The following is a 27,902-nucleotide window of genomic DNA, read 5'->3' as shown; positions in this document are numbered from 1 at the left end:
GCCACTGGAGTGTGCGCAGGTGCAGGGAGATGTGGCAGTGTCTTGGCAGGTTGAGGACCAGTCCTGCGGCGACTTTTTGGATATTCTGTAGCTTGCGGGTGAGGTTTTTGTTTATTCTGGCATAGAGTGCGTTGCCGTAGTCGAGCCTGCTGGTGACCAGTGCATGAGGAATGGTCTTTCTGTGTTCGAGGGCGATCCATTTGAAGGTCTTACGTAGGAGGCGGAGGGTGTGGAAGCATGAGGACGAGACGGAGTTGATCTGGCAGTCCATTTTGAGCTCTGAGTCCAGGATGATTCCCAGGTTGCCTGCGTGGTCTGTGCGGGCGGCGGGCTTCTGTGGGCGGGGGGCCACCAGGTGTCGTTCCAGGCGTCTGGCTTTGGGCCCATGATGAGTACTTCCATTTTGTTGGTGTTTAGTTGTAGGCAGCTGTTTTTCATCCATTTGGCGACAGCTTCCACGCCTTCTCGAAAGTTGTGCCTGGCGGTGTTTGGTTCGTTGGATAGGGAGAGGATGATATGGGTGTCGTCTGCGTATGACACAATGTTGAGTCTGTAGGTTCTGACGATGGGGGGCGAGCAGAGCCATGTAGACATTGAATAGCGGAGGGCTGAGGGAGGACCCCTGGGGTACTCCACAGGTGGTAGGTGTAGGGTCTGAGAAGAAAGGAGGGAGTCTGACCCGCTGCGTTCTGCTGGAGAGAAAGGAGAGGATCCAGTCGAGGGCCTTGTCTTGGAGTCTGCGTATTAGGGTGCGGTGAGAGACTGTGTTGACAAGTAAGGAATATGATGAGATAGATGGACGAGTCAGGAATAGATTAATTACTCGCTATAAATTGTCCTTAATCCGATAGAAAGTCTTATTTTAAGAAGGAAATGTGATGAAGAAGATGGACAAGTTGGTAACAGCTTCATTACTTATTAGAAATCGTCATTACTCTGAAGATTACTCACTAGTAAACTTCACTACTCAATACTTCATGAACTTCAAGTCTTATATGAGGACTGTGAAGAAGAAAACAGACAGGGTGGTTCTGAGTGAAACTATCACTAAAGGAAGCTAGGTACTGTGTCTCATATATATTGTGAGAGGAACAGAAAATTATCTAATTCTGGGCATTTAGATTAATATATGCTCCAAAGTACGTGGGCAATAGTTAAATGCTATAGTTCTAAAATGAATGTATGAACTAATAGCACACTTTAAGGGATCATTTCTGTAGTTTTCCACTAACCATAATGAAGAGTTGTTGTGCCAAGAAAAGATTTATGTATGACCTTACAGCCTCTACGATGCTGGACACAGATTTGAATAGGAGTTTTCCTGTTAACTTCTGAGTTCAATGCTTTGTACAGTGAGCCTATTTTGATAATTTCAAAGACCCAACTAGAATGTGTTTATTTATAGTACGTCCATAATATGTAAAAGCATATTACATTACTAATATCAAGTGTCACCTCCACTCCTATTTATAAATAATATGGTGTACTCTGGTAACAGAAAGATTTGCAAAAAACTTGAGTTCCGGGAAAACACATAGAATGTGGGAACCTGTCCACCTTTGAAATATTGGTGAAAGTAGATGCCCAAAGGAGCACGGAAGTGCCAGATTTGCATTTCTAGAAATATTTGTCTTCTATAAGTTCATTGTTTCTGATACCATTTAAATGTGTAAGTCAGACCTATAGGTGCAAATGGCTAAATTTACGAGTGCAAGATATTCGCAAAAGGTGACCTGCACTCATATGCTGCATTCCACATTAATGCACAATGTGTGTGAGTAGATCCCACTTAAGAATTGAGGAGTGAGCAGTCTGGGCCGATTGCATGAGAGCATCTCTTTTTTAGTTGGAAAGTGGAAAAAACACCCTAAGCACAGGTGGGGTGTGGGGTAATATTTTTTTCCGAAAAGGAAAATGTTTCACTGCGCCAAGGCAATCGCATTTCACCAAGCATAATTGTTCAATGTGTACAATTAAACAGGCAAAAAAAAATACACACTTGTGAAAAAAGATCACAAGACTTTTTGAGGAATAGTTATGAAATCCTGCAACTCTCATAGATTTCCAGGCATACATTTAGAATCCTTAAGAATACCAAAACATTGTAATCCTTCACCCATGTGATGCCACAGACCTTTGACTGCAGATTTTCAATTTACTTTGTGAATTGGGCCCATAGTACACAAGCTGAGTGAGGCATTTTTTTCAAAAGACTTATCCACATAGAGTAAAACCATGCTCTGCTAGAATTCGGTTCCTCACCGGTGTTTCTTTGCTGATCTGGAAGCTGAAGTTCTGCAGCAGGCTAACTATTCCGACCTTCACATTGAGAAGAGCAAACCTCATTCCGATGCAGTTCCTGGGCCCACTTCCAAAGGGCAGGAAGGTGTATGGCTCCTGAGTGTCTTTGTTCTCCTTACTGAACCTGGAAAAATCAAAATGAGATGAAAGAGTGAAATCCACAATGAGATCCTTTTAAGCGGCACTGCTGCATGTGAGGAGACGCTTTGGAGAATGATGTGGTTAACTGTTCGTGTTTATAATCCTGTTTACTGGTGTTCATCTTAATTAACAAATTAAATAATATACAGATGTGCAGAGTATAATATGCTATTTATTACCATTGTTAAGTATGGGGAGGAGGCAGGACTGATGAGTGGTGAAGCCTTGGATGTATCATGATGCCCACTCTCACCTCGACAATGATAATAAATAGCATATTATTCTCTGTGCATCTGCATATGTGGTTTATCCCATGGCATGTGTAGTTGTAACTAATGCATATAATCAAAGGGTTATATTTGTGCAGCAAAGTAAAAAATCTCACTCAAAACATATCCTGACTCTTGAGAGACATGTTTTGATGTGTAAATACATTTTACGTTCCTTCTGTGAGGCAGTAAAAAGTGTTTTTCTGATGTCACGTTCGCTGTACTAGTAATAATCTCACATTTGACCTTTTCAGTTTAGTAGTAAGTTAATAAATGTTTGAATATGTGTTGATTAGTAAAAGTTATGTAAGTAACATGTTATTTGACCACATTTATTCTCACTACATATGTGATATGCATCAATATGTAATGTAACTGGTGCTCAACTGGTGCTAATTAAAGCGCTCCAATTTGTGTGTTTGTGTGTGTGTGTGTGTGTATCTATCTATCTACCTATCTATCTATCTATCCATATATATATATATATATATTCACTGAAAAAACCATAGGTTTCACACACGTTATAGTTAGGAATTAGCATTTAAAAAACCTTGCAAATTCACTGAAAAAACCATAGGTTTCACACATGTTATAGTTAACTGGACATTTCACTCGTACAAAACCATTGAAACTCCCCCGTTATAGTTAGTTCAGCTAACTATAACTCGCGCGACCGCAATCCACTGCTGATGACGTCACATATTCATAAAGACACATATTCACGGGATGATGTCATCAAAGATGTCATCCGTGATGTCATTTGAGATGTCATGAGTGATGTCACTGACCATGTCATGAATGATGTAATATGTGATGTCATCAGCAGTGGATTGCGGTCGCGCGAGTTATAGTTAGCTGAACTAACTATAACGGGGGAATTTCAATGGTTTTGTACGAGTGAAATGTCCAGCTAACTATAACATGTGTGAAACCTATGGTTTTTTCAGTGAATTTGCAAGGTTTTTTAAATGCTAATTCCTAACTATAACGTGTGTGAAACCTATGGTTTTTTCAGTGAATTTGCAAGGTTTTTTAAATGCTAATTCCTAACTATAACGAGTGTGAAACCTATGTTTTTTTCAGTGAATTTGCAAGGTTTTTTAAATGCTAATTCCTAACTATAACGTGTGTGAAACCTATGTTTTTTTTAGTGAATTTGCAAGGTTTTTTAAATGCTAATTTCTAACTATAACGTGTGTGAAACCTATGGTTTTTTTAGTGAATTTGTAAGGTTTTTTAAATGCTAATTTATGTATGTATTATTGTATTTTTTATATATTTATTTTACAATAAACTACCTATGTATATAGTTATAGATTGACTGTATCCTGTAATATGGAATGGCTCAGCTTTTTTTTTTAATTTGGATAAAGTTGAACAGCATAGTTAATATCTTCTATAAACCTATAAACAGTTAAAAAAAAAAATTTAAGGGTTTTTCACGCACCCCGCGATTTTTTGAAAAAAATAAAATGTTTTTTTCACCCTTCGGGGTCCTTCAGGGACCCCCTGACAAAGGCTAGGGGGTCAGGAACTCTCTACCCTGCCCCCTTTTCATGTTCTCCACCTTTCTTTTTCACTGTCACACACAAAATGGCGTCCGACACTTCCTGATTTCGACCGATTGGAATATTGACTGACATCTAACCATCAATCAGGATTACGCTCGCGGACATTTGGTGCGCGCACCGTGCAAGCACCGTGCGCAGACAGTGCGCGCACGGTGCGCGCATATAGATATTTATGTACTTTTAACTGCAATTTTCTCAGGAACTACTGAACAGACTGACACCATATATGCAAAAGGCACATGCCTGACCTGAGGACTACCTCTTTGCCAAATTTCAAGTAATTCTGTTCAGCCGTTCGGGCTGTACCTTCGACTAAAGGTCCTACGGGAAAATGCATGGGGAAAACGCGTTTTGGGACCCCCCTTTTTTCTCAGCCCCTGCTTGACGAATCCCCCCGAGACTTTCAGGGTAGGAGCTGAGCGGAGCACCCCATTAGTTTTGAAAATTTCACGAAGATAAGTCAACCGGCGCCAAAGTTATTCAAAATAGAATTTTCAGATTTCCTATGGGAACCCGGTCCTAACTATAACTATCTACTGGCGACCGCCAGTAGATTATATCAATATATATATATATATATATATATATATATATATATATATATATATATATATATATATATATATATATATATCCACCAAACCTCTGCCCGCAGCCAAAGGATGACGACGCCGTGTCTGGGCTCGATAAAGTTTTTATTCAATCAGCCGATTTGTACGCGTTTCACCTGACAAGCAGGCTTGATCACCAACAATTCAACTGAGCTCGAGTGCCTTATTTACATAGTTTCTTGCGCTCGTGACACGTCACATGATATGACTACAACCCCAGTGTATTAGAGAACAGACTCGTAGTCCAACGGAACAAGGACTCTCCGCTTACTAGAGCCTGGGCAAATATCCACAGTATAATCTTGATTGCTTAATGCAAAATCATGCAACACCATGACAATTTCATAACATGCTTCCTCAGGGGCATCGAGACACGCAGGTGCCCTAATCATTCCATATTATTTCAAGGATAGTGACTGTCATCCGTGAAACGACAATCACACAAATGACACATATATCCCTGGGATGGTACTGCGTGACCCCAGTCTGCCAAATTTCAAAAGTTGATACATTTAAAAACCGCAAAAACTTGCATGTTTGCCACATATACCACGTTTAGCATTTATGCCCAAGTGGGCATTCGTTAATTACCTATAGGACGTATCTTGCTGTGAACTATAGCAAAGATTTACATAAAAAGAAAAGAAAATTTGTGTGTGTGCACACCATAAAAATCAAAACCAAAGAGCAACAAGAAAACAATTTTAACAGATTTTAAAAACACAGTCGAGGGGGATTGCTGCTGCCATTTCCTGTGACTTCTAAACAGATCCCATTACAGGTGTGTAATAAGATCTTCCTCAATGTTGAGACCTGTGGGGGAACGGGTATTGAGAGCCAAGATGTAATTTGACTCCAATCTCCTCAGGTTCCTTTCCCTATTGCCCCCTCTCACATTACGCGGTACACTATCGATGACAAAGTAAGAAAGTCCCTTCTCATCCTTCTCATGATGAGACTCAAAGTGGCGGGCCACGGGATATGCCCTGTCCCCATTCTTGATGGCCCTCAAGTGCTGCAAAATCCTTTTATGGGCAGGATGGATTGTGCTGCCCACGTACCGCAAGCCACAGGGGCATTGCAGGACGTAGACGGCATAATCCGTCTTACAGGAGAGGCTCCCTTTTATTTTCTTGATTCTTTTAGAGAGGCCTAATGTGTAAGAAGTCGTGTTTTTGCCATGGCTACAGGCCTTACATTTGTTGCATTTTATGAAGCCCGCTCTTCTCGCCAGCCAGGCACTGCCCATGGGCAGCTGTTTTTTGGATGTAATCATATTAGACACCAGCATCTGCTTGAACGAGCGTGCCTTCCTGAAGGACAACAATGGTCTTTTCTGAACCAATTTCCCTAATGAGGGGTCATTGCGGATCAGATGCCAATGTTTGGAGAGGATACCCCTGATCTGTTTATGGCTTTTGTTGTACGTGGTGACCATCCGTAATTCATTGGTGTTACCTCTTTTGCGATTGATTTGACCACGGCTTTCATTAAACAATATGTCTTCCCTGGTTCTTTTTTTAGCTCTCGTAATCGCTTGCTCGATCACATCTGTTGCATAACCTCTAGCTTTAAACCGGTTTTGCAGACACAAAAGCTCTTTTTCAATCACTGGACTCTCACTACAGTTCCGGATAGTTCTGATACTCTCTCCATATGGAATGCTTTTAATAAGGCTAAAAGGATGGAAACTCTTAGCATGTAACAGTGTATTAGTCGAGGTAGGTTTTCTAAATAGTTTAGTTTGTACTTTTCCCTCACTGATGTAGACCGTGAGATCAAGGAAATTTACCTCGGTTTTACTGATTGAACTGGTAAAGCTAAGGTTCAAGTTGTTATTTTGTAGCCTTTTAATGAAGTCAGCCGAAGAATTGAGAGAGAGGGAGGAGGCTGCACTTGCCATTTTCGATGACGCATGTGCAATATCGGCAAAACCTGGCAAGTACACAATCGGTGATAAAGGCACTGATGTGCAAGCACGTTTGAAACGCTTGGAAAAACTTAAGCGCAGTGAACTTTCTAAGTGGTGGGAATCGAAGTCCCTCCAACGTTATTTAGAGGTGAAGAGAATCCCCCGGGGGCTTCGAATTATGGTGGCCCCGACATATGAAGATCCAAACCCAGCAATGCTGAATGAATGGGCACAAAACAACTTCGAGTCATCATGCAGGATGCTGGTCATTCTAGTGAAATATGCAGATATTGACCGATGTAAAATTTTGGAAGAAATTTCTCAGATTTCAGAAATGCTGGCCAAGGAAAGTAACCAAGAACCGAATGAGAAGTTTGAGAAGGAAATGAAAGAAAGACTTCTCAAACTGGAGAAAACGATTAAGGAGAGAAAAGCGCAAAAATTCATCCGTGATAAAAATGACTACGAACGTGGTCAAATATACACCTTTGCGAGGAAATTCGACACAATTCGCAGACAGAGGATGAACCCACAAAGCCATACACAGACAGATGCACAGGCTGAACTCAGTAGTATCCAGAGTTCTGAGGTTGATACGGATATTGAGGATAATCCAACCCGCCCCATTGGCACAATAGTACCATCAATAATAGATGAATTTAGTTTTTTAGAGCACGAAAGGAGATTCAATCTCCGTCCACGTCCGCCCCAGACAAACGAAGGCACACGAAGAGGAAGAGGCAGAGGCAACAGAGGCGCAAGGGGGCAAAGCTCTGGCAGAGGAAAAATCAACAAACAATGATGGATGAAATGGCTGATAATGAAAATCAAATAATCAATATGACTAATATCAGACTAACGAAAAAAGAGGAAAACATTCTAAGTCTTGGCCTATCCTACTGCCCGCCGGCGGACTATGACTATGTAAAAACGAGAGTAGATGTTTTCAAATTTGTGAGAACATTGAAACTAAAAAAACACTTTGCCTCAAATCTTGATAAGAGAGCATATCCCACGCAGCCCAATACATCGGAGGAAGTCCATCCAGCGGGCTTAGTGGTAAATGATATGGACTTGCTCATGAATTTAAGACCAATGGAGGAGACATCTGACATTACTATGGGGGCTGTTGCAACCGATACAACAGATGAACTAGTATCGATTTCCCAGGCTCAGGAAATAGCCAGGGAACAAGAGGTGGACATTGGGGGCAGTGACCCCACTAGATTCAAACTACCCTCGAGATTCATCCCGCTAACCGCAAGAGATGCGGTAGATGTCTTTAATGACCTCGTTGTGAATGACTTGAAAAATCTGGAAAAATGCACAAGTGTCAAGAATAAAGCATTCACGAAACATCAACAAGATTACACTGCATTGGTGAATAAACTTGCAACAGATGACACCTGTATAGTGCGGAACGCTGACAAGGGGGGCAACATTGTCCTGTGGGACAGGAGTAGCTACCTGGCAGAGGCACATAAACAACTTAATAACATCAATAACTATGCTAAAATCAAAGAGAATGTCATGCAGTCAAGCTATAAAATGTTTAATGATCAACTGTACATATGGTATAATCAAAGTCTGTTGACACGTGATGAATTAGCGTTTTTGAAGATTGTGAATCCGGTTGTACCAGTATTTTACCTGATCCCCAAGGTCCATAAGAGCAAACAGAACCCCCCCGGGAGGCCGATTATTTCTGCCATAGGAGGGGCGTTTGAGAATACTTCGAGATTTATAGATTCTTTTCTATGTCCCTTGGTGAGAAATCTACCAGCCTTTATTCAGGATACTGGCGACTTCTTGAAAAAGATCTATGACCTCCCCTGGGAGGAGGATTTACTGTTGGTTACAATAGATGTGGCTGCATTGTATACCAGCATTAGGCATGAGGACGGCCTCCAAGCTGTTAGGCACTTTTTGGGCAATCGACCAATTAAACTGTGGTCTCACACACAAATGCTGCTTTCCATGATCTCTACCTGTCTTAAGAATAATTTTTTCCTCTTTACCGACCAGCTGTACCATCAGATCTGCGGTACAGCGATGGGCACCTGCTTCGCCCCCAGCTATGCTAATCTGCATATGGGCTGGTGGGAGGAGCAGGTGGTCAAGGTTAGCCATCAGAGAGAATGGGAGGAGAATGTGCTACTTTGGAGTCGCTATATCGACGACCTTTTCATAATATGGAAGGGGTCGGAGATAGCAGCGCAAGACTTCATTAAAAGGCTACAAAATAACAACTTGAACCTTAGCTTTACCAGTTCAATCAGTAAAACCGAGGTAAATTTCCTTGATCTCACGGTCTACATCAGTGAGGGAAAAGTACAAACTAAACTATTTAGAAAACCTACCTCGACTAATACACTGTTACATGCTAAGAGTTTCCATCCTTTTAGCCTTATTAAAAGCATTCCATATGGAGAGAGTATCAGAACTATCCGGAACTGTAGTGAGAGTCCAGTGATTGAAAAAGAGCTTTTGTGTCTGCAAAACCGGTTTAAAGCTAGAGGTTATGCAACAGATGTGATCGAGCAAGCGATTACGAGAGCTAAAAAAAGAACCAGGGAAGACATATTGTTTAATGAAAGCCGTGGTCAAATCAATCGCAAAAGAGGTAACACCAATGAATTACGGATGGTCACCACGTACAACAAAAGCCATAAACAGATCAGGGGTATCCTCTCCAAACATTGGCATCTGATCCGCAATGACCCCTCATTAGGGAAATTGGTTCAGAAAAGACCATTGTTGTCCTTCAGGAAGGCACGCTCGTTCAAGCAGATGCTGGTGTCTAATATGATTACATCCAAAAAACAGCTGCCCATGGGCAGTGCCTGGCTGGCGAGAAGAGCGGGCTTCATAAAATGCAACAAATGTAAGGCCTGCAGCCATGGCAAAAACACGACTTCTTACACATTAGGCCTCTCTAAAAGAATCAAGAAAATAAAAGGGAGCCTCTCCTGTAAGACGGATTATGCCGTCTACGTCCTGCAATGCCCCTGTGGCTTGCGGTACGTGGGCAGCACAATCCATCCTGCCCATAAAAGGATTTTGCAGCACTTGAGGGCCATCAAGAATGGGGACAGGGCATATCCCGTGGCCCGCCACTTTGAGTCTCATCATGAGAAGGATGAGAAGGGACTTTCTTACTTTGTCATCGATAGTGTACCGCGTAATGTGAGAGGGGGCAATAGGGAAAGGAACCTGAGGAGATTGGAGTCAAATTACATCTTGGCTCTCAATACCCGTTCCCCCACAGGTCTCAACATTGAGGAAGATCTTATTACACACCTGTAATGGGATCTGTTTAGAAGTCACAGGAAATGGCAGCAGCAATCCCCCTCGACTGTGTTTTTAAAATCTGTTAAAATTGTTTTCTTGTTGCTCTTTGGTTTTGATTTTTATGGTGTGCACACACACAAATTTTCTTTTCTTTTTATGTAAATCTTTGCTATAGTTCACAGCAAGATACGTCCTATAGGTAATTAACGAATGCCCACTTGGGCATAAATGCTAAACGTGGTATATGTGGCAAACATGCAAGTTTTTGCGGTTTTTAAATGTATCAACTTTTGAAATTTGGCAGACTGGGGTCACGCAGTACCATCCCAGGGATATATGTGTCATTTGTGTGATTGTCGTTTTTCGGATGACAGTCACTATCCTTGAAATAATATGGAATGATTAGGGCACCTGCGTGTCTCGATGCCCCTGAGGAAGCATGTTATGAAATTGTCATGGTGTTGCATGATTTTGCATTAAGCAATCAAGATTATACTGTGGATATTTGCCCAGGCTCTAGTAAGCGGAGAGTCCTTGTTCCGTTGGACTACGAGTCTGTTCTCTAATACACTGGGGTTGTAGTCATATCATGTGACGTGTCACGAGCGCAAGAAACTATGTAAATAAGGCACTCGAGCTCAGTTGAATTGTTGGTGATCAAGCCTGCTTGTCAGGTGAAACGCGTACAAATCGGCTGATTGAATAAAAACTTTATCGAGCCCAGACACGGCGTCGTCATCCTTTGGCTGCGGGCAGAGGTTTGGTGGATAATTGGCGAACTTTGCTGGAGTAGTTCGCGTAAGACGACGCACCCTCTGGTTTGGCGTGCGGCGGCAGTTACTCGAGTGAGGAGGAGCAATATATATATATATATATATATATATTATATTAATCCAAAGTGCCCTGAAGCATTTAGAAGCGCACTCAACATCTCCCTGTCATGCGACTTGAAGGTACAGCCTGCATTCCTGCTCCACTTTCATTTCAGACTGCCGACGCGTTTCAGGGTTCCACGACCCCTTCTTCCTGGGCTTCAGCAACCAGCATTCAAATTAGCCTCGTATTGTATTTTCGGCCTTTATTTATTTCCATTATCGCCCCCAGTGGGCATGTGCTTAGTGCATAAATTACCATTGCCTTATGGGACATGAAGTCTCATTACCAGGAAAAGTATTTCTTTAGTAAGTATTGAAGGTGCTGTTTGCAACGTAAAATTAATTAATTCTGCCTTAGTAGGCTGTGTCCCAGGAATCAGGCTCAATCTGTACGGGGGATGTGCTGTTCCAGTCTCGAAAGTTCCAAACCAGCAGCCTCACTCAGCAGGCCGTCATTTCTTTACCAGCTGGTCGATGGTGCCGCTTCCCACGGCCAGGACCGCCGTGCAATTATTTTAATCCAAAGTGCCCTGAAGCATTTAGAAGCGCACTCAACATCTCCCTGTCATGCGACTTGAAGGTACAGCCTGCATTCCTGCTCCACTTTCATTTCACACTGCCGACGCGTTTCAGGGTTCCACGACCCCTTCTTCCTGGGCTTCAGCAACCAGCATTCAAATTAGCCTCGTATTGTATTTTCGGCCTTTATTTATTTCCATTATCGCCCCCAGTGGGCATGTGCTTAGTGCATTAATTACCATTGCCTTATGGGACATGAAGTCTCATTACCAGGAAAAGTATTTCTTTAGTAAGTATTGAAGGTGCTGTTTGCAACGTAAAATTAATTAATTCTGCCTTAGTAGGCTGTGTCCCAGGAATCAGGCTCAATCTGTACGGGGGATGTGCTGTTCCAGTCTCGAAAGTTCCAAACCAGCAGCCTCACTCAGCAGGCCGTCATTTCTTTACCAGCTGGTCGATGGTGCCGCTTCCCACGACCAGGACCGCCGTGCAATTATTTTAATCCAAAGTGCCCTGAAGCATTTAGAAGCGCACTCAACATCTCCCTGTCATGCGACTTGAAGGTACAGCCTGCATTCCTGCTCCACTTTCATTTCAGACTGCCGACGCGTTTCAGGGTTCCACGACCCCTTCTTCCTGGGCTTCAGCAACCAGCATTCAAATTAGCCTCGTATTGTATTTTCGGCCTTTATTTATTTCCATTATAGCCCCCAGTGGGCATGTGCTTAGTGCATTAATTACCATTGCCTTATGGGACATGAAGTCTCATTACCAGGAAAAGTATTTCTTTAGGAAGTATTGAAGGTGCTGTTTGCAACGTAAAATTAATTAATTCTGCCTTAGTAGGCTGTGTCCCAGGAATCAGGCTCAATCTGTACGGGGGATGTGCTGTTCCAGTCTCGAAAGTTCCAAACCAGCAGCCTCGCTCAGCAGGCCGTCATTTCTTTACCAGCTGGTCGATGGTGCCGCTTCCCACGGCCAGGACCGCCGTGCAATTATTTTAATCCAAAGTGCCCTGAAGCATTTAGAAGCGCACTCAACATCTCCCTGTCATGCGACTTGAAGGTACAGCCTGCATTCCTGCTCCACTCTCATTTCAGACTGCCGACGCGTTTCAGGGTTCCACGACCCCTTCTTCCTGGGCTTCAGCAACCAGCATTCAAATTAGCCTCGTATTGTATTTTCGGCCTTTATTTATTTCCATTATCGCCCCCAGTGGGCATGTGCTTAGTGCATTAATTACCATTGCCTTATGGGACATGAAGTCTCATTACCAGGAAAAGTATTTCTTTAGGAAGTATTGAAGGTGCTGTTTGCAACGTAAAATTAATTAATTCTGCCTTAGTAGGCTGTGTCCCAGGAATCAGGCTCAATCTGTACGGGGGATGTGCTGTTCCAGTCTCGAAAGTTCCAAACCAGCAGCCTCGCTCAGCAGGCCGTCATTTCTTTACCAGCTGGTCGATGGTGCCGCTTCCCACGGCCAGGACCGCCGTGCAATTATTTTAATCCAAAGTGCCCTGAAGCATTTAGAAGCGCACTCAACATCTCCCTGTCATGCGACTTGAAGGTACAGCCTGCATTCCTGCTCCAATTTCATTTCAGACTGCCGACGCGTTTCAGGGTTCCACGACCCCTTCTTCCTGGGCTTCAGCAACCAGCATTCAAATTAGCCTCGTATTGTATTTTCGGCCTTTATTTATTTCCATTATCGCCCCCAGTGGGCATGTGCTTAGTGCATTAATTACCATTGCCTTATGGGACATGAAGTCTCATTACCAGGAAAAGTATTTCTTTAGTAAGTATTGAAGGTGCTGTTTGCAACGTAAAATTAATTAATTCTGCCTTAGTAGGCTGTGTCCCAGGAATCAGGCTCAATCTGTACGGGGGATGTGCTGTTCCAGTCTCGAAAGTTACAAACCAGCAGCCTCGCTCTGCAGGCAGTCCTTTCTTTACCAGCTGGTCGATGGTGCCGCTTCCCACGGCCAGGACCGCCGTGCAATTATTTTAATCCAAAGTGCCCTGAAGCATTTAGAAGCGCACTCAACATCTCCCTGTCATGCGACTTGAAGGTACAGCCTGCATTCCTGCTCCACTTTCATTTCAGACTGCCGACGCGTTTCAGGGTTCCACGACCCCTTCTTCCTGGGCTTCAGCAACCAGCATTCAAATTAGCCTCGTATTGTATTTTCGGCCTTTATTTATTTCCATTATCGCCCCCAGTGGGCATGTGCTTAGTGCATTAATTACCATTGCCTTATGGGACATGAAGTCTCATTACCAGGAAAAGTATTTCTTTAGTAAGTATTGAAGGTGATGTTTGCAACGTAAAATTAATTAATTCTGCCTTAGTAGGCTGTGTCCCAGGAATCAGGCTCAATCTGTACGGGGGATGTGCTGTTCCAGTCTCGAAAGTTCCAAACCAGCAGCCTCGCTCAGCAGGCCGTCATTTCTTTACCAGCTGGTCGATGGTGCCGCTTCCCACGGCCAGGACCGCCGTGCAATTATTTTAATCCAAAGTGCCCTGAAGCATTTAGAAGCGCACTCAACATCTCCCTGTCATGCGACTTGAAGGTACAGCCTGCATTCCTGCTCCACTTTCATTTCAGACTGACGACGCGTTTCAGGGTTCCACGACCCCTTCTTCCTGGGCTATAGCAACCAGCATTCAAATTAGCCTCGTATTGTATTTTCGGCCTTTATTTATTTCCATTATCGCCCCCAGTGGGCATGTGCTTAGTGCATTAATTACCATTGCCTTATGGGACATGAAGTCTCAATACCAGGAAAAGTATTTCTTTAGGAAGTATTGAAGGTGCTGTTTGCAACGTAAAATTAATTAATTCTGCCTTAGTAGGCTGTGTCCCAGGAATCAGGCTAAATCTGTACGGGGGATGTGCTGTTCCAGTCTCGAAAGTTCCAAACGAGCAGCCTCGCTCAGCAGGCCGTCATTTCTTTACCAGCTGGTCGATGGTGCCGCTTCCCACGGCCAGGACCGCCGTGCAATTATTTTAATCCAAAGTGCCCTGAAGCATTTAGAAGTGCACTCAACATCTCCCTGTCATGCGACTTGAAGGTACAGCCTGCATTCCTGCTCCACTTTCATTTCAGACTGCCGACGCGTTTCAGGGTTCCACGACCCCTTCTTCCTGGGCTTCAGCAACCAGCATTCAAATTAGCCTCGTATTGTATTTTCGGCCTTCATTTATTTCCATTATCGCCCCCAGTGGGCATGTGCTTAGTGCATTAATTACCATTGCCTTATGGGACATGAAGTCTCATTACCAGGAAAAGTATTTCTTTAGTAAGTATTGAAGGTGCTGTTTGCAACGTAAAATTAATTAATTCTGCCTTAGTAGGCTGTGTCCCAGGAATCAGGCTCAATCTGTACGGGGGATGTGCTGTTCCAGTCTCGAAAGTTCCAAACCAGCAGCCTCGCTCAGCAGGCAGTCATTTCTTTACCAGCTGGTCGATGGTGCCGCTTCCCACGGCCAGGACCGCCGTGCAATTAGTTTAATCCAAAGTGCCCTGAAGCATTTAGAAGCGCACTCAACATCTCCCTGTCATGCGACTTGAAGGTACAGCCTGCATTCCTGCTCCACTTTCATTTCAGACTGCCGACGCGTTTCAGGGTTCCACGACCCCTTCTTGCTGGGCTTCAGCAACCAGCATTCAAATTAGCCTCGTATTGTATTTTCGGCCTTTATTTATTTCCATTATCGCCCCCAGTGGGCATGTGCTTAGTGCATTAATTACCATTGCCTTATGGGACATGAAGTCTCATTACCAGGAAAAGTATTTCTTTAGTAAGTATTGAAGGTGATGTTTGCAACGTAAAATTAATTAATTCTGCCTTAGTAGGCTGTGTCCCAGGAATCAGGCTCAATCTGTACGGGGGATGTGCTGTTCCAGTCTCGAAAGTTCCAAACCAGCAGCCTCGCTCAGCAGGCAGTCATTTCTTTACCAGCTGGTCGATGGTGCCGCTTCCCACGGCCAGGACCGCCGTGCAATTATTTTAATCCAAAGTGCCCTGAAGCATTTAGAAGCGCACTCAACATCTCCCTGTCATGCGACTTGAAGGTACAGCCTGCATTCCTGCTCCACTTTCATTTCAGACTGCCGACGCGTTTCAGGGTTCCACGACCCCTTCTTCCTGGGCTTCAGCAACCAGCATTCAAATTAGCCTCGTATTGTATTTTCGGCCTTTATTTATTTCCATTATCGCCCCCAGTGGTCCAGTGTAAGGTTTTTTAAATGCTAATTTATGTATGTATTATTGTATTTTTTATATATTTATTTTACAATAAACTACCTATGTATATAGTTATAGATTGACTGTATCCTGTAATATGGAATGGCTCAGCTTTTTTTTTTAATTTGGATAAAGTTGAACAGCATAGTTAATATCTTCTATAAACCTATAAACAGTTAAAAAAAAATTTTTTAAGGGTTTTTCACGCACCCCGCGATTTTTTGAAAAAAATAAAATGTTTTTTTCACCCTTCGGGGTCCTTCAGGGACCCCCTGACAAAGGCTAGGGGGTCAGGAACTCTCTACTCTGCCCCCTTTTCATGTTCTCCACCTTTCTTTTTCACTGTCACACACAAAATGGCGTCCGACACTTCCTGATTTCGACCGATTGGAATGTTGACTGACATCTAACCACCAATCAGGATTACGCTCGCGGACATTTGGTGCGCGCACCGTGCAAGCACCGTGCGCAGACAGTGCGCGCACGGTGCGCGCATATAGATATTTATGTACTTTTAACTGCAATTTTCTCAGGAACTACTGAACAGACTGACACCATATATGCAAAAGGCACATGCCTGACCTGAGGACTACCTCTTTGCCAAATTTCAAGTAATTCTGTTCAGCCGTTCGGGCTGTACCTTCGACTAAAGGTCCTACGGGAAAATGCATGGGGAAAACGCGTTTTGGGACCCCCCTTTTTTCTCAGCCCCTGCTTGACTGAGGGTAGGAGCTGAGCGGACCGCCCCATTAGTTTTGAAAATTTCACGAAGATAAGTCAACTGGCGCCAAAGTTATTCAAAATAGAATTTTCAGATTTCCTATCGGAACCCGGTCCTAACTATAACTATCTACTGGCGACCGCCAGTAGATTATATCAATATATATATATATATATATATATATATATATATATATATATATATATATATATATATATATATATTCACTGAAAAAACCATAGGTTTCACACATGTTATACTTAGCTGGACATTTCACTCGTAAAAAACCATTGAAATTCCCCCGTTATAGTTAGTGCAGGCAACTATAACTCACGCGACCGCAATCCTCTGCTGATGCTAATACTGTATTTAGACACTTATTTGCCCATGTCTTCTTCCATTAAATTTTAGCTATACATATATTACAAATATTTTTTTTTCATAAAGACACATATGTCATCAGCAGAGGATTGCGGTCGCGTGAGTTATAGTTGCCTGCACTAACTATAACGGGGGAATTTCAATGGTTTTTTACGAGTGAAATGTCCAGCTAAGTATAACATGTGTGAAACCTATGGTTTTTTCAGTGAATTTGCAAGGTTTTTTAAATGCTAATTCCTAACTATAACGTGTGTGAAACCTATGGTTTTTTCAGTGAATTTGTACGGTTTTTTAAATGGTAAGTTACTTTACGCCGTTCGTGGCGTGCGCGCCCACTTCACGCAGTTCGCACCGTGCGCGCACAGTGAGCACGCGGTGCGCTTCGCGCACCGCGCATCCACTTCACGCAGTTCGTTCCGTGCGCGCACCGTGCGCGCACAGTGAACACGCGGTGCGCTTCGCGCACCGCGCGCCCACTTTACGCAGTTAGTGCCGTGCACGCACGGTGGGCACGCGGTGCGCTACGCGCACCGCGTGCCCACGTTACGCTGGATGGGCCATGTACGCACGATGCGCTTCGCGCACCGTCCGCACACGGAGGACATATTATACGCTTCGTTGTGAAAGTTTAGCTATTACTTGTTCTGAAAATATGGAGTGATTTGCAATGCACTAAAGGTGCCCTGCTGGCACCTTTTGCACACGGGGTGTGGAAAACGTGGATATTATTATTTTTTTAAATTATTTTTTACCGTACGTGTACGGTAAGCGCAATCGGCGATTTTTCGAAAAAATTTTTTTTTGAATTTTTGGTCTTGGGGGTTCTTTTGGGACACCCTAACCATGACTAGGTGGTTAGGAGCTGTCTAGCCTGCCCCTTTTCATGTTATCCGAATTTGTTTTTCCTCCACCCCCTCAGAGTGCGAGAGAGAAAATGGCGGCCGACACTTCCTGGTTTCGACCGATTCGAATGTTTACTAAGATCTAACAGCCAATCAGAATCGCGCTCGCGCACGGCACCGTACGCATACGGTAAGCTTACCGTAAGCACACGGTAAGCGCACGGTAAGCTGCCACAGATATATATATTGATTTAAATGCTATTTTCTAAGGAACTACTGAACAGATTTACACCAGACCTACAAAAGGCACTTCCTTGACCTGTAGACTACCTCTCTGCCAAATTTCAAGTAACTCTGTTCAGCCGTTCGGGCTGTAGCTGTGTCTAAAGGTCCTATGGAAAAATGCATGGGGAAAACGCGTTTTGGGACCCCCCTTTTTTCTCAGCCCCCGCTTGACGAATCCCCCCGAGACTTTCAGGGTAGGAGTGGAGCGTAGCGCCCCATTAGTTTTGAAAATTTCGCGAGGATTCGTCGACCGGCGCCAAAGTTATTCAAAATAGAATGTTGCGGTTTTCCTATAGAAACAGGGTCCTAACTATAACTACCTACTGGCGACCGCCAGTAGGTAATATATATATATATAGATAGATAGATAGATATATATATAGATAGATAGATATAGATATAGATATATATATGGATATATATATATAGATATATATATAGATATATAGATATACTGAAAAAAACAAAGGTACAGGGACATTATAGTTAGGAAATAGATTTAAATAAACCTCAGAAATTCACAGAAAAAAACAAAGGTTACAGTAGTTATAGTTACGTTCAGATGCACAAAACCATAGAAATTCAACAGTTATAGTTACTTCACCTGACTATAACTTACGTCCCCGCAATGGACTGCTTATGACCACACATATTACATCACTCATGAAATGGTCAGTGACATCACTCATGACATCACTGATGGTATCTCAGATGACATCACCCAGTATGTGTAGTGTTTTATAAAGGTTTCTCAGACTTAAACACATGTAATAAGCTACTTCATAACTTAAATTACTATTTGTTGTGTATACCAATATTAACATATACGAATTCTAACAATTCTAACCTATGTGATCTGAGTGGCTGTGTGACTGCCTGTATGAGTTTGTGATTGGGTGTCTGAGTGTCTATATGGGCATATGACTGGTTTCTGAGTGGCTTTATGGATGTGTAAGGGGTTTGTTAGTGGCTCTGTAGGTTTGTTACTGGGTGTGTGAGTGGATATATGTGTGAATGGATGTGTGAGTGGTTTTTTGAGTTTTTCATTGGCTGTTTCAGTGATTGTTTGGCTGTGTGTATGGATGTGTGAGTGGTTTTATGGCTGTGTGAGAGTTTGTATGGATGTGTGAATGCGTGTGTGAGTTACATATTAGTTTTTGAGTGGGTATTGTGTAGCTGTATTGGTGTGTGTGAGAGAGTTTGTGTAGCTTTAGAGTTATGTGACTGAGTGTATGAGTGGATGCGCGTGTGTGTCAGTGGGTGTGTGAGTGTCTGTATGCTTGTGTAACTGGGTGTGAATTATTGCATGGGTATGTAAGTGGGTGTTGTAGTGTATGTGCAAGAGAGTGTGTGTGAGTGGTTGTGTATGTATGAAAGTGGGGGTGTGAGTGCATGTATGGATGTTTCAGTAGGTGGTATGTGAGTGGAAGTATGTGTATGAAGTGTGTGAGTGAGTGGTTGTGTGTATCTGTGAGTGGATGTATAGATGTATCACTGAGTGTGTGAGTGGCTATGTGGGTGTGTGATTGGTTCTGTAGAGGATGTCATCAGTAATGTCACTGACCATGTCATGAGTGATGTAATATGTGAAGTCATAAGCAGTGCATTGCAGGGGTGTAAGTTATAGTCAGGTGAGGTAACTATAACTGCAGCATTTTGGAAGATTTTGTGCATGTAAAATCTGAGCCTAACTATAACATCCCTGTAACCTTTGTTTTTTTTGGTCAAGTTCTTTGGTTTTTAACAATTCTGTTTCTTAACTATGATGTCCCTGTAACCTTTACTGAATTTCTATTGTTTTTCAATGTTATTTCCTAACTATAACATCACTATAACCTTTGGTTCTTTCATTGAATTTCTATGTTTTAAAAAAAAAATCAATTTCCTAATTATCATGTCCCTATAACCTTTGTATTTTTCGGTGAATTTCTATGGATTTTTAATGATATTTCCTAACTATAACTTCCCTGTAACCTTTGGTTTTTTCAGTGAATTTCTATTTTTGTTTTCTGCTATTACCTATCAATAACGTCCCTGTAACTTGGTTGTGTGAGTGAATAAGTGTGTAAGCATGTGTGTGTGTGTGTGTGTGTGGGTGTGTGTGTGTGTGTGTGTGTGTGGTGGGTGTGTCAGTATGTGAGTGACTGGCTGTGTGGGTCTGTGAGTGGGTGTGTCAGTAGCTGTGTGGGTCTGAGAGTGGGTGTGTGGGTGGCTCTATGGGTTAGTGAGTAGTTGTGTGAGTGTCTGAGTGGGTCTGTGAGTAGGTGTGAGAATATTTGAATGATATGTGAGTGGGAGTAAGAGTCAGAATGGATATGTGAGTGGTCGCATGAGTGTCTGAGAGGGTGTGAGACTGGGTGCATGAGTGGCTGAGTGGGTCTGTGAGCATGTGCCTGAGTGTCTGAGTGGGTCTGTGAGTAAGTGCAAGAGTGTCTGAGTGGGTCTGTGAGTGCATGCCTCAGTGGGTCTGTGAGTGGGTGTGAGAGTGTCTGAGTGAGTGTCTGAGTGTGTGCATGAGTGTCTGAGTGGGTGAGTGAGTGTCTGAGTCAGTGTCTGAGTGGGTCTGTGATTGGGTGTAAAAGTGTCAGAGTGAGTCTATGACTGGGTGTATGAGTGTCTGTGTGAGTCTGTCAGAGGGTACATGAGTGTCTGTGTGAGGGTGTGAGAGTGTCTGAGTGGGCTTGAGAGTGGGTGCTTCAGTGTCTGAGTGGGTGGGTGTGTGACTGTCTGAGTAGGTCTTGGAATGGGTGCATAAGTATCAGAGTGAGTCTGTGAGTGGCTGTTAGAGGGTCTAAGTGGACTTGAGAGTAGGTGCATCAGTGTGTGAGTGGGTGTGTGAGTGTCTCAGTGGGTCTGTGACTGGGTGCGTCTGTATCTCAGTGGGTCTGTCAGTGGGTATTTGAGTGCCTGAGTGGGTCCATGGCTTGGTGCCTTTGTGTCTCAGTTGATATGTCAGTGGGTGCATGAGTATCTGGTGGGTCTGTAAGTGGGTGCATAAGTGTCTGAGTGGGTATGTGAGTGCCTGCATAGGTCTGTCTGTGCATGTGAGAGTGTCTGAGTGGGTTTGTGAGTTAATGCTTTAGTGTCTGAATGAGTATTTATTTTTGTCTATGTTTTTACGTAATTCGCTAATCTGCTGTGGTGGTACACATGGGGCCGTGCTGAGAATCGCAGTGGATTCACGGAGTCTCACTATTGGAAAAAAATAGTTTCTGGGTATTTTCCAGACCCCTATATTGTACCCATGGGGTCAGGATACGTCTATCCTGACCCCTTCTACTACATTTCATCTAAATTTTTGCAGCCGGGAACTCTTCTCAATATCTAAAATGGCAGCCAAAACTTTCTACTCAGACTGCGGCCAGCCAATCATGGCATTGCTGTTGGTGGATAGATTTGCGAAGCTCCACAATGGATTCACGCAGCACCACGATGAATTCACAAAGCGCAGCAATGGATTCACCAAGAATTTGTGCCTCTAGATATCTATATTTCTTTTTTTAATAATATCTCAATAACTACTGAACGGATTCAAATCAAATCAGAAAACTGGCTCTTTCTGGACCAAGGGCTAGCTTTCTGCAAAATGTGGTGTATTTCCATCCAGCAATTCGGGCTGTAGCGGTGTCTAAAATCTCTATAGAAATTAACATTGGAAATGCACTTAATTTGACTCCCCATTTTCTTGGACCCCGCTTGACAGATCACCCCGCAACTTTTCATGCACAACTAGACAGAGCAGTGCACTGTTCTTGGAAAATTTATTGAAGATCCGTCAAACAGTGCTAAAGTTAAAAGCAAGTCAAAAAATACTTTTCCTATGGAAACTAGGTCAAAACTGTTGCTACCTACTGGCAACAAGAATGTTGTGTTTAATATAGAGCACTACAAAAATACATATAAATACATTTAAACTTAGGACTCTTAACTCCACTTATTCACCTTGTCACTTCACTTAGATTTTATACCTATCTTTATATTTCCGTAGAACAATAGAATTTTGTACATGATATTCTGATATACTACCCAATAAATGATTTTATGTGCACCTCAGTACACAGAGGTATGGTCCCTACAGTTGCACCATTTATAAATAGCATAATAAGCCATGATTGTCCTTCAAATACACAAAAACATAATATTTACTTGGAAAAATAGATCTCCTCGACTTCCCACTGTCTGCATTCTAACCCAAATCTTTCTTCTTTTAACTTTTCAAACTGGACCAACATGCTAGCATTTAGAAAGACCCAGAAATTTGTGAAAATGGAGTGACAGAGATAAAAGAAAATGCAGCCATAGCTGCTGAGGAAGAGGACAGTTTTGACAGATAGTAAAAGTGAGCACTGCTGGGCAGCGAGATAGGGGACAGCATCTTGGACAACAGAGTAGGAAACATAAGAAAGAGCCAGAAAAGCTGGGTATCGATCAGTACCTGCTGACCAGAGAGGGAGTGCAGTGGCATAACAAAGGTCTCTGCAGTGGGCCCCGAGCTCCTGGGCACCCCCTCAACACAGTACACTGACCTGAGAGCTCCTGACTGGGTCCTGAGGGGGGCCCCTCCATGTACTTTGCAGGGGGCACCCTCAAGTTTCAAAATGCCAATGAGAGAGAGAGTTTGCAGACCAGTAAAGTAGTAGGGAGTATGACCTGTTCATGGGAAAGAGGGAAAATTATGACAGCATGCAGTGCTGGACAGAGATATCAGGGTCTGATAGGCCTTTTATTGTACTGGGCATTTCCCTGGTAGGCTGGAGTCCATAGAGGTCGGTCTTTTAAGTCCAGGGCCACTCCTGGTACCACTGCCACTTTCCCCAGCTCCACAAGATTAATAACATCAGTCAGGGGAGGTTTCAAAGAAGAAAGAAAGAGAAGGAGGAAGGGGGAAGGCAGAGAGGGGGCATTCAGAGAGGGAGAAGAGAGAACGAGCATGGAAAGAGAGAGATTACACGAAGAGATGAAGGGTGCGAGGCTGGTTTGAGCAATTTCTTGAGGGCCGCTTTTGGTTCCCAAGTCTGACCCTTGAAGACAGACTGAGAAGGGGGCCTTTCAGAATACCAGAGACTACTGACAGTACAACATACAATTCAAAGGAGAGAGAAGGGCAAACAGGTGCATGTGATGGGAAAGTAAAGTTGTGGTTTCTTTCCCTTTAGCATTTAGCCTCTTTGCTGTATCTCAACTTTTTCTTTGGTCACCATAAAAATGGCCGAATTTAGCGGTTTGGCGTATGACGATGCAGTATACCAATCCATTCTAGACAATACACCTAGTATACTTGAGGGTTCTAATGCTCCCCTCTTAGAAACAGGTAATGAGTGGGGCAGAGTCCTCGTTCTTAAGAAATCCCATTCACGCTCTTCTATTCATGGTGCCATCATGGCTGAATATTTGAGAGCTAATTGCGCACCCCCAGGGTTGATAGTAACCAATGCCCCTAGGCTTTTTCTGGATGATAGAGTGTTTCTCAAAGACTGGTCACTTATAGCATGGCGCTGTACGCGTGATTGGCTGATTTTAATTATCAGCACAGCGAAGAGAGTGGCTGATTCCATTCTTATAGAGATACAGGCCCTTGAAGCCCAAATCAAAATTACCATCACTGCCACTTTATTTAAAAATAACTTGGACGAATCGAATAAGAACAACAAGGAGTTTAAGGACTCTATTCTCCTTACTAAAATTGAAAAATTTAAAAAAGATTTGGCCAAGTTCAAACATGAAAAGGTCTACCCTTACACCAGTGAGAATTATACACCTCCTGAGTATAAGAGCAATGGGAGAAGATATGGTTCTTCCTATTCAGGCTCCAGCTCAGATGAAACATCTAGCGATACTGACGGACCCAAACAACGCTCCAGAGGCAGAGGCAGATACACTAGACCCTACCACCAAAGGGGTTATGGCACACCACAATTTCAACAGTGGTGGCCGCCTACCCCCTGGGGCTTCCCACCACAAGCATTTCCACCACCTATGACAGCATACCAAACAGAATTTGACAACCAGTCTTTTTTAGGGTATGGCCCCCCAAGAACGCGAGGCAGACGAAGAAACGCACAAGCCCAAGTTCATTGGGATCTAGCCTCAGGCCCACCCTCAGGTCCTCATGCCGGGACACGGAGCAATACGAGGAAGAACTCGGCTCCACCCACGGGCAGTGCCAATCTAACCTCGTAGTGAATTTGAGCAAGCGCACCCTGTCAGCAGACGAGCAGTCTGTCCTTAACAAGGGCCTTGGCTTCGTTATCACCTCCACAGGGGACTCTTTTCAGATCCAATGTGAATTGGCACAGTTTTTCAGAAAACTTAGGCTTCATCATTTTTTTAGGGATAAAACATTATCTCATCCTGATGAGAAGGAACAAAACACGGGGCTTAGAGTTAAGTCAACATTTAACCCTCCCACACACCTGGTTCCTCTACAGGTTCTTACCTTTGAAAGAGCGGTTACGTGTGAGATCAGTGCCCTGTGCAACACAAGGAACGAGAGATTTAGTAACTTACCACGAGATGAAAGACAGGCACTTACTTCCTTGTCGAAAGCAGAAGAAATTACCATCAAACCTGCAGATAAGGGTGGCTCCATCGTTATCCTGGATACTGTTGACTACAGAGCAGAATGCCTCCGCCAATTGGGCGATGAGCGGTCATATAGGATTCTAAGTCATGATCCTACTGCTAGACTGCTTCAATCTATCGGTGAAATCACCGAAGAAGCTCTCTGTGAAGGTTGGATCACTGACCACGAAGCACAGTTCCTACAGACCAAGTTTCCTGTCACCCCATACTTTTATGTACTGCCAAAGGTGCACAAGGCCCAGAGACCACCACCTGGGCGACCAATCATCTCGGGACAGGGTTCCCTTTTGGAACCACTGTCTATGTTTGTGGACCACTTTTTGAGACCTATCGTCCAGAAGATGCCGACGTATCTGCAGGATACTAAGGATGTCCTGTGTTTGCTTCCCACGGTAGAGTTCGACCCGGAGCGAGACTTCTTAGTCTCCTTCGATGTCGAATCTCTATATACATCCATTCCCCAAGATGAGACACTGGATACAATATGCTCCATTCTAGAGGTGACCGATTTACAGTCTATTACACCTGTACCCTTCATCATGACCTTGGCCAGAATGGCGATGAAAGAGAACTTTTTTAAATTTGAGAACACCATCTATCTGCAAACATCCGGGACCAGCATGGGCAGCGTTTTCGCGCCTAGCTTAGCAAATCTGTATGTCCATGCGTTTGAGCAGGAACACGTCTTGGCTCCCACTAACCCCTTCTTTTCATCAATCCGCTTATGGAAGCGGTATATTGATGATGTCCTGGTGGTGTGGAGAGGAGATCAACAGTCCATTGGCCACTTCCACCAGTGGCTTAACTCACGCAATGATTATCTGAAGTTCACGGTTGAAGTTAACAAGAGCCGTCTGGCGTTTCTGGACCTATCGATTTTTGTAACTCCTGAAGGTCTGGGAAGCGAACTATACCGCAAGCCCATGGCATGCAATTCGCTTTTGCGTTATGACAGTCAGCACCCAAAGGCCCTAAGGGATAATTTACCATATGGCCAGTTTCTAAGGGTGCGTAGGAACTGTTCCACAACAGATGGCTTTGCCAAACATGCCAATCTGCTATCAGAGCAACTCATGGAGAGACACTATCCCCGCAAGCTGGTCAAACGGTCTCTCAAAAGAGCTTCCAATAACAATCGGGAAGCGTTGTTGGAACCGCCAGTACCGAAGCCACCATTGGAACGTCTGACAATGGTCAGTACTTTCTGCACACTATCCAATGATATAAAGAAAAGCATTAAAAAACATTGGCGGATACTAAACAGTTGCCAGGAGAGAATAGCGATGCCACTCTTTGCTTTTAAAAGATCAGGCAACATAAAGGATCGATTGGTCCATACACGACCACCAAGTGGGCCCAGTAGACCACTGGGTACCTTATGGGACCTGCCAGCAGTGACAGGACACCACCCCTGCGGGGGATGTTCGGTGTGTCCACAAACTACCCACAGCTCTTCAGTGGATATTGGGACCAACAGACCTTGGATGCAGACCCACTTTACAAACTGCAATAGCAGTAATGTCATCTATCTACTCACATGCCCGTGCCAGACTAGGTATGTGGGTATGACCACCCGAAAGGTGAGGCTACGCATGTCAGAGCACAAGAGCACCTTTAGGTGCCGCAAATCCAACACAAGACTCACCAGGCACTATACTGAAGCCAATCATACTGCAGATGAGTTCCATTGGACAATACTGGAGAAACCAATTATTCCACAACACATTAGTGATATCTCCAGGTATTTGTTCACCAAAGAACAAAAATGGGTTCACAGGCTCTGTTGTGACACGTTGGGATTAAATGATGATATTCCCTGGACTAGTATCCAGTATTAAGTATTGGCTCGTCATAACTGTGCGGGGCAGAACCATTAGGCATTGGGATACTCTGGGTCACAGTTTATAACATATGCTGTTTATTGATGCAATGGATGATGAACTAACCAAGGCCTTTTGCTTCACTACTGTTTTGACTTTTAGTACTCCGAGTAGGTACAACAGGAACACTAGTTGTTAAACTACTAGAATTAAATAGAAATTAATAGAGAAGAGCGTACCAATTATTAATCTTGGCGGTACACCAGTATGCAAATGAGTATTTTATAATACACTAAGTCTTTACAGTGATCATTAAACAGAACGTGGATATCGTGACATTTATGATACTAGCTGGAACTCGACATTCACAGGATGTTTCCCTCTCTATAGCCGCTCCGCCAGAATCTCGGTTTGGATATGTCTTATAGCGATAGTTGCAAGTACTTCTAAATCGATAGAGGAACCTGCAGCCTCGGTATTGACTACATTACCCATAAAACACCTAATATATAGGAGCCCTTTTCCCACTGCAACGTCACAATTAACTCTGCTCGGTCAGAACAATATATGACACTTGAACAATATGTGGCACGTAATTGGGACTCTTGGGTCTGTCTGATAATGGATTAGACATATAGTAATACTGATATCGGGGAAAGGTTTCATAGGAGCCACTGAAGCGGCAACCCCGTACCAGTAGTGGATTGTCTGTTCCCAGGCATTGCGCGTAGTTATTCCTGATGCGCGCTGACATCTGCTAACTACATTTCCCATGAGGCATGCCACTTTCTTGTAGTTTTGTTAAACTGGACACGGCGCCCTCCGTAGTTTCCGGTTACGTAGCGTGAGGCGTGTCCCGTGAGTTGACGGTATTTTAACACAATCCCTGATCCTGCACGTTGCCTCCCACCCTGCTTGGGAAAGCTAGGGGCAACGACGGACAGGTGAGAGGTGCTGCTAACCGAGCGCTTGACTCTCGGTTGTTTCTGCTTTCTCTGTTCTTTTCTTAACTCGTTTTTAGCAGATTTTGGCTGAGGTATGCTTACAAGCGAGCCGCATTCGTTTGAATAGAGGCACCTGACTAGTGTAATTGGGCAGATTGGCAGTCATTCCCCTACACTTGTAAACTGAGAGATATAGGTAATGACAAGTTAGAGATCCGGTCTCTTACTAGTCAGGGATATTCACAATGGCCAAAACTATGCACCTTTGTAGTTTTAATGACACTACTTCTGAGAGTTGATTTACTGAGATGGGCTATTTGTAGTGAAGGGGAGAGCACACTACTAAAGTGCTAGGAGTTTTCTACGTTGAACTAAACGCGTAAGAGCAACTGAGAGTGATTTTGGCTCGTTGTTGTTCTAAATAAGTAATAAATAAAAAACAGAAAATAAACAAAAAAATTTTGTTCTTTTACCCACGATTTAGAGCGGGGCCTCCTTAACCTGAGCCAGGTTCCAGGGTAGGTGAGGTGAAATCCCTGATCACGCTGGGTAAGCATTGCGTAGATTCCTTCACAGCAATTAACCAGG

General features: G+C 43.6%; 1 protein-coding gene across 1 annotated transcript in view; it reads right to left on the bottom strand.

The window, feature by feature from the left end:
• LOC146796557 (cytochrome P450 3A21-like) overlaps positions 1-27,902 on the bottom strand; it is a 301,005-nt gene that overhangs the window by 8,552 nt on the left and 264,551 nt on the right. Inside the window, exon 12 of the mRNA XM_085629194.1 lies at positions 2,263-2,425. Within this exon, the coding sequence (XP_085485320.1) occupies positions 2,263-2,425 (163 nt within the window). The remainder of the gene's footprint in view (positions 1-2,262; positions 2,426-27,902) is intronic.

The sequence above is a fragment of the Triturus cristatus genome, chromosome 10 (assembly GCF_964204655.1).
Source record: "Triturus cristatus chromosome 10, aTriCri1.1, whole genome shotgun sequence".
In the NCBI taxonomy this organism is placed as follows: domain Eukaryota; kingdom Metazoa; phylum Chordata; class Amphibia; order Caudata; family Salamandridae; genus Triturus; species Triturus cristatus.
The sequence above is the reverse complement of the archived record's forward strand: the minus strand, read 5'-3'. Positions and strand labels throughout refer to the sequence as shown.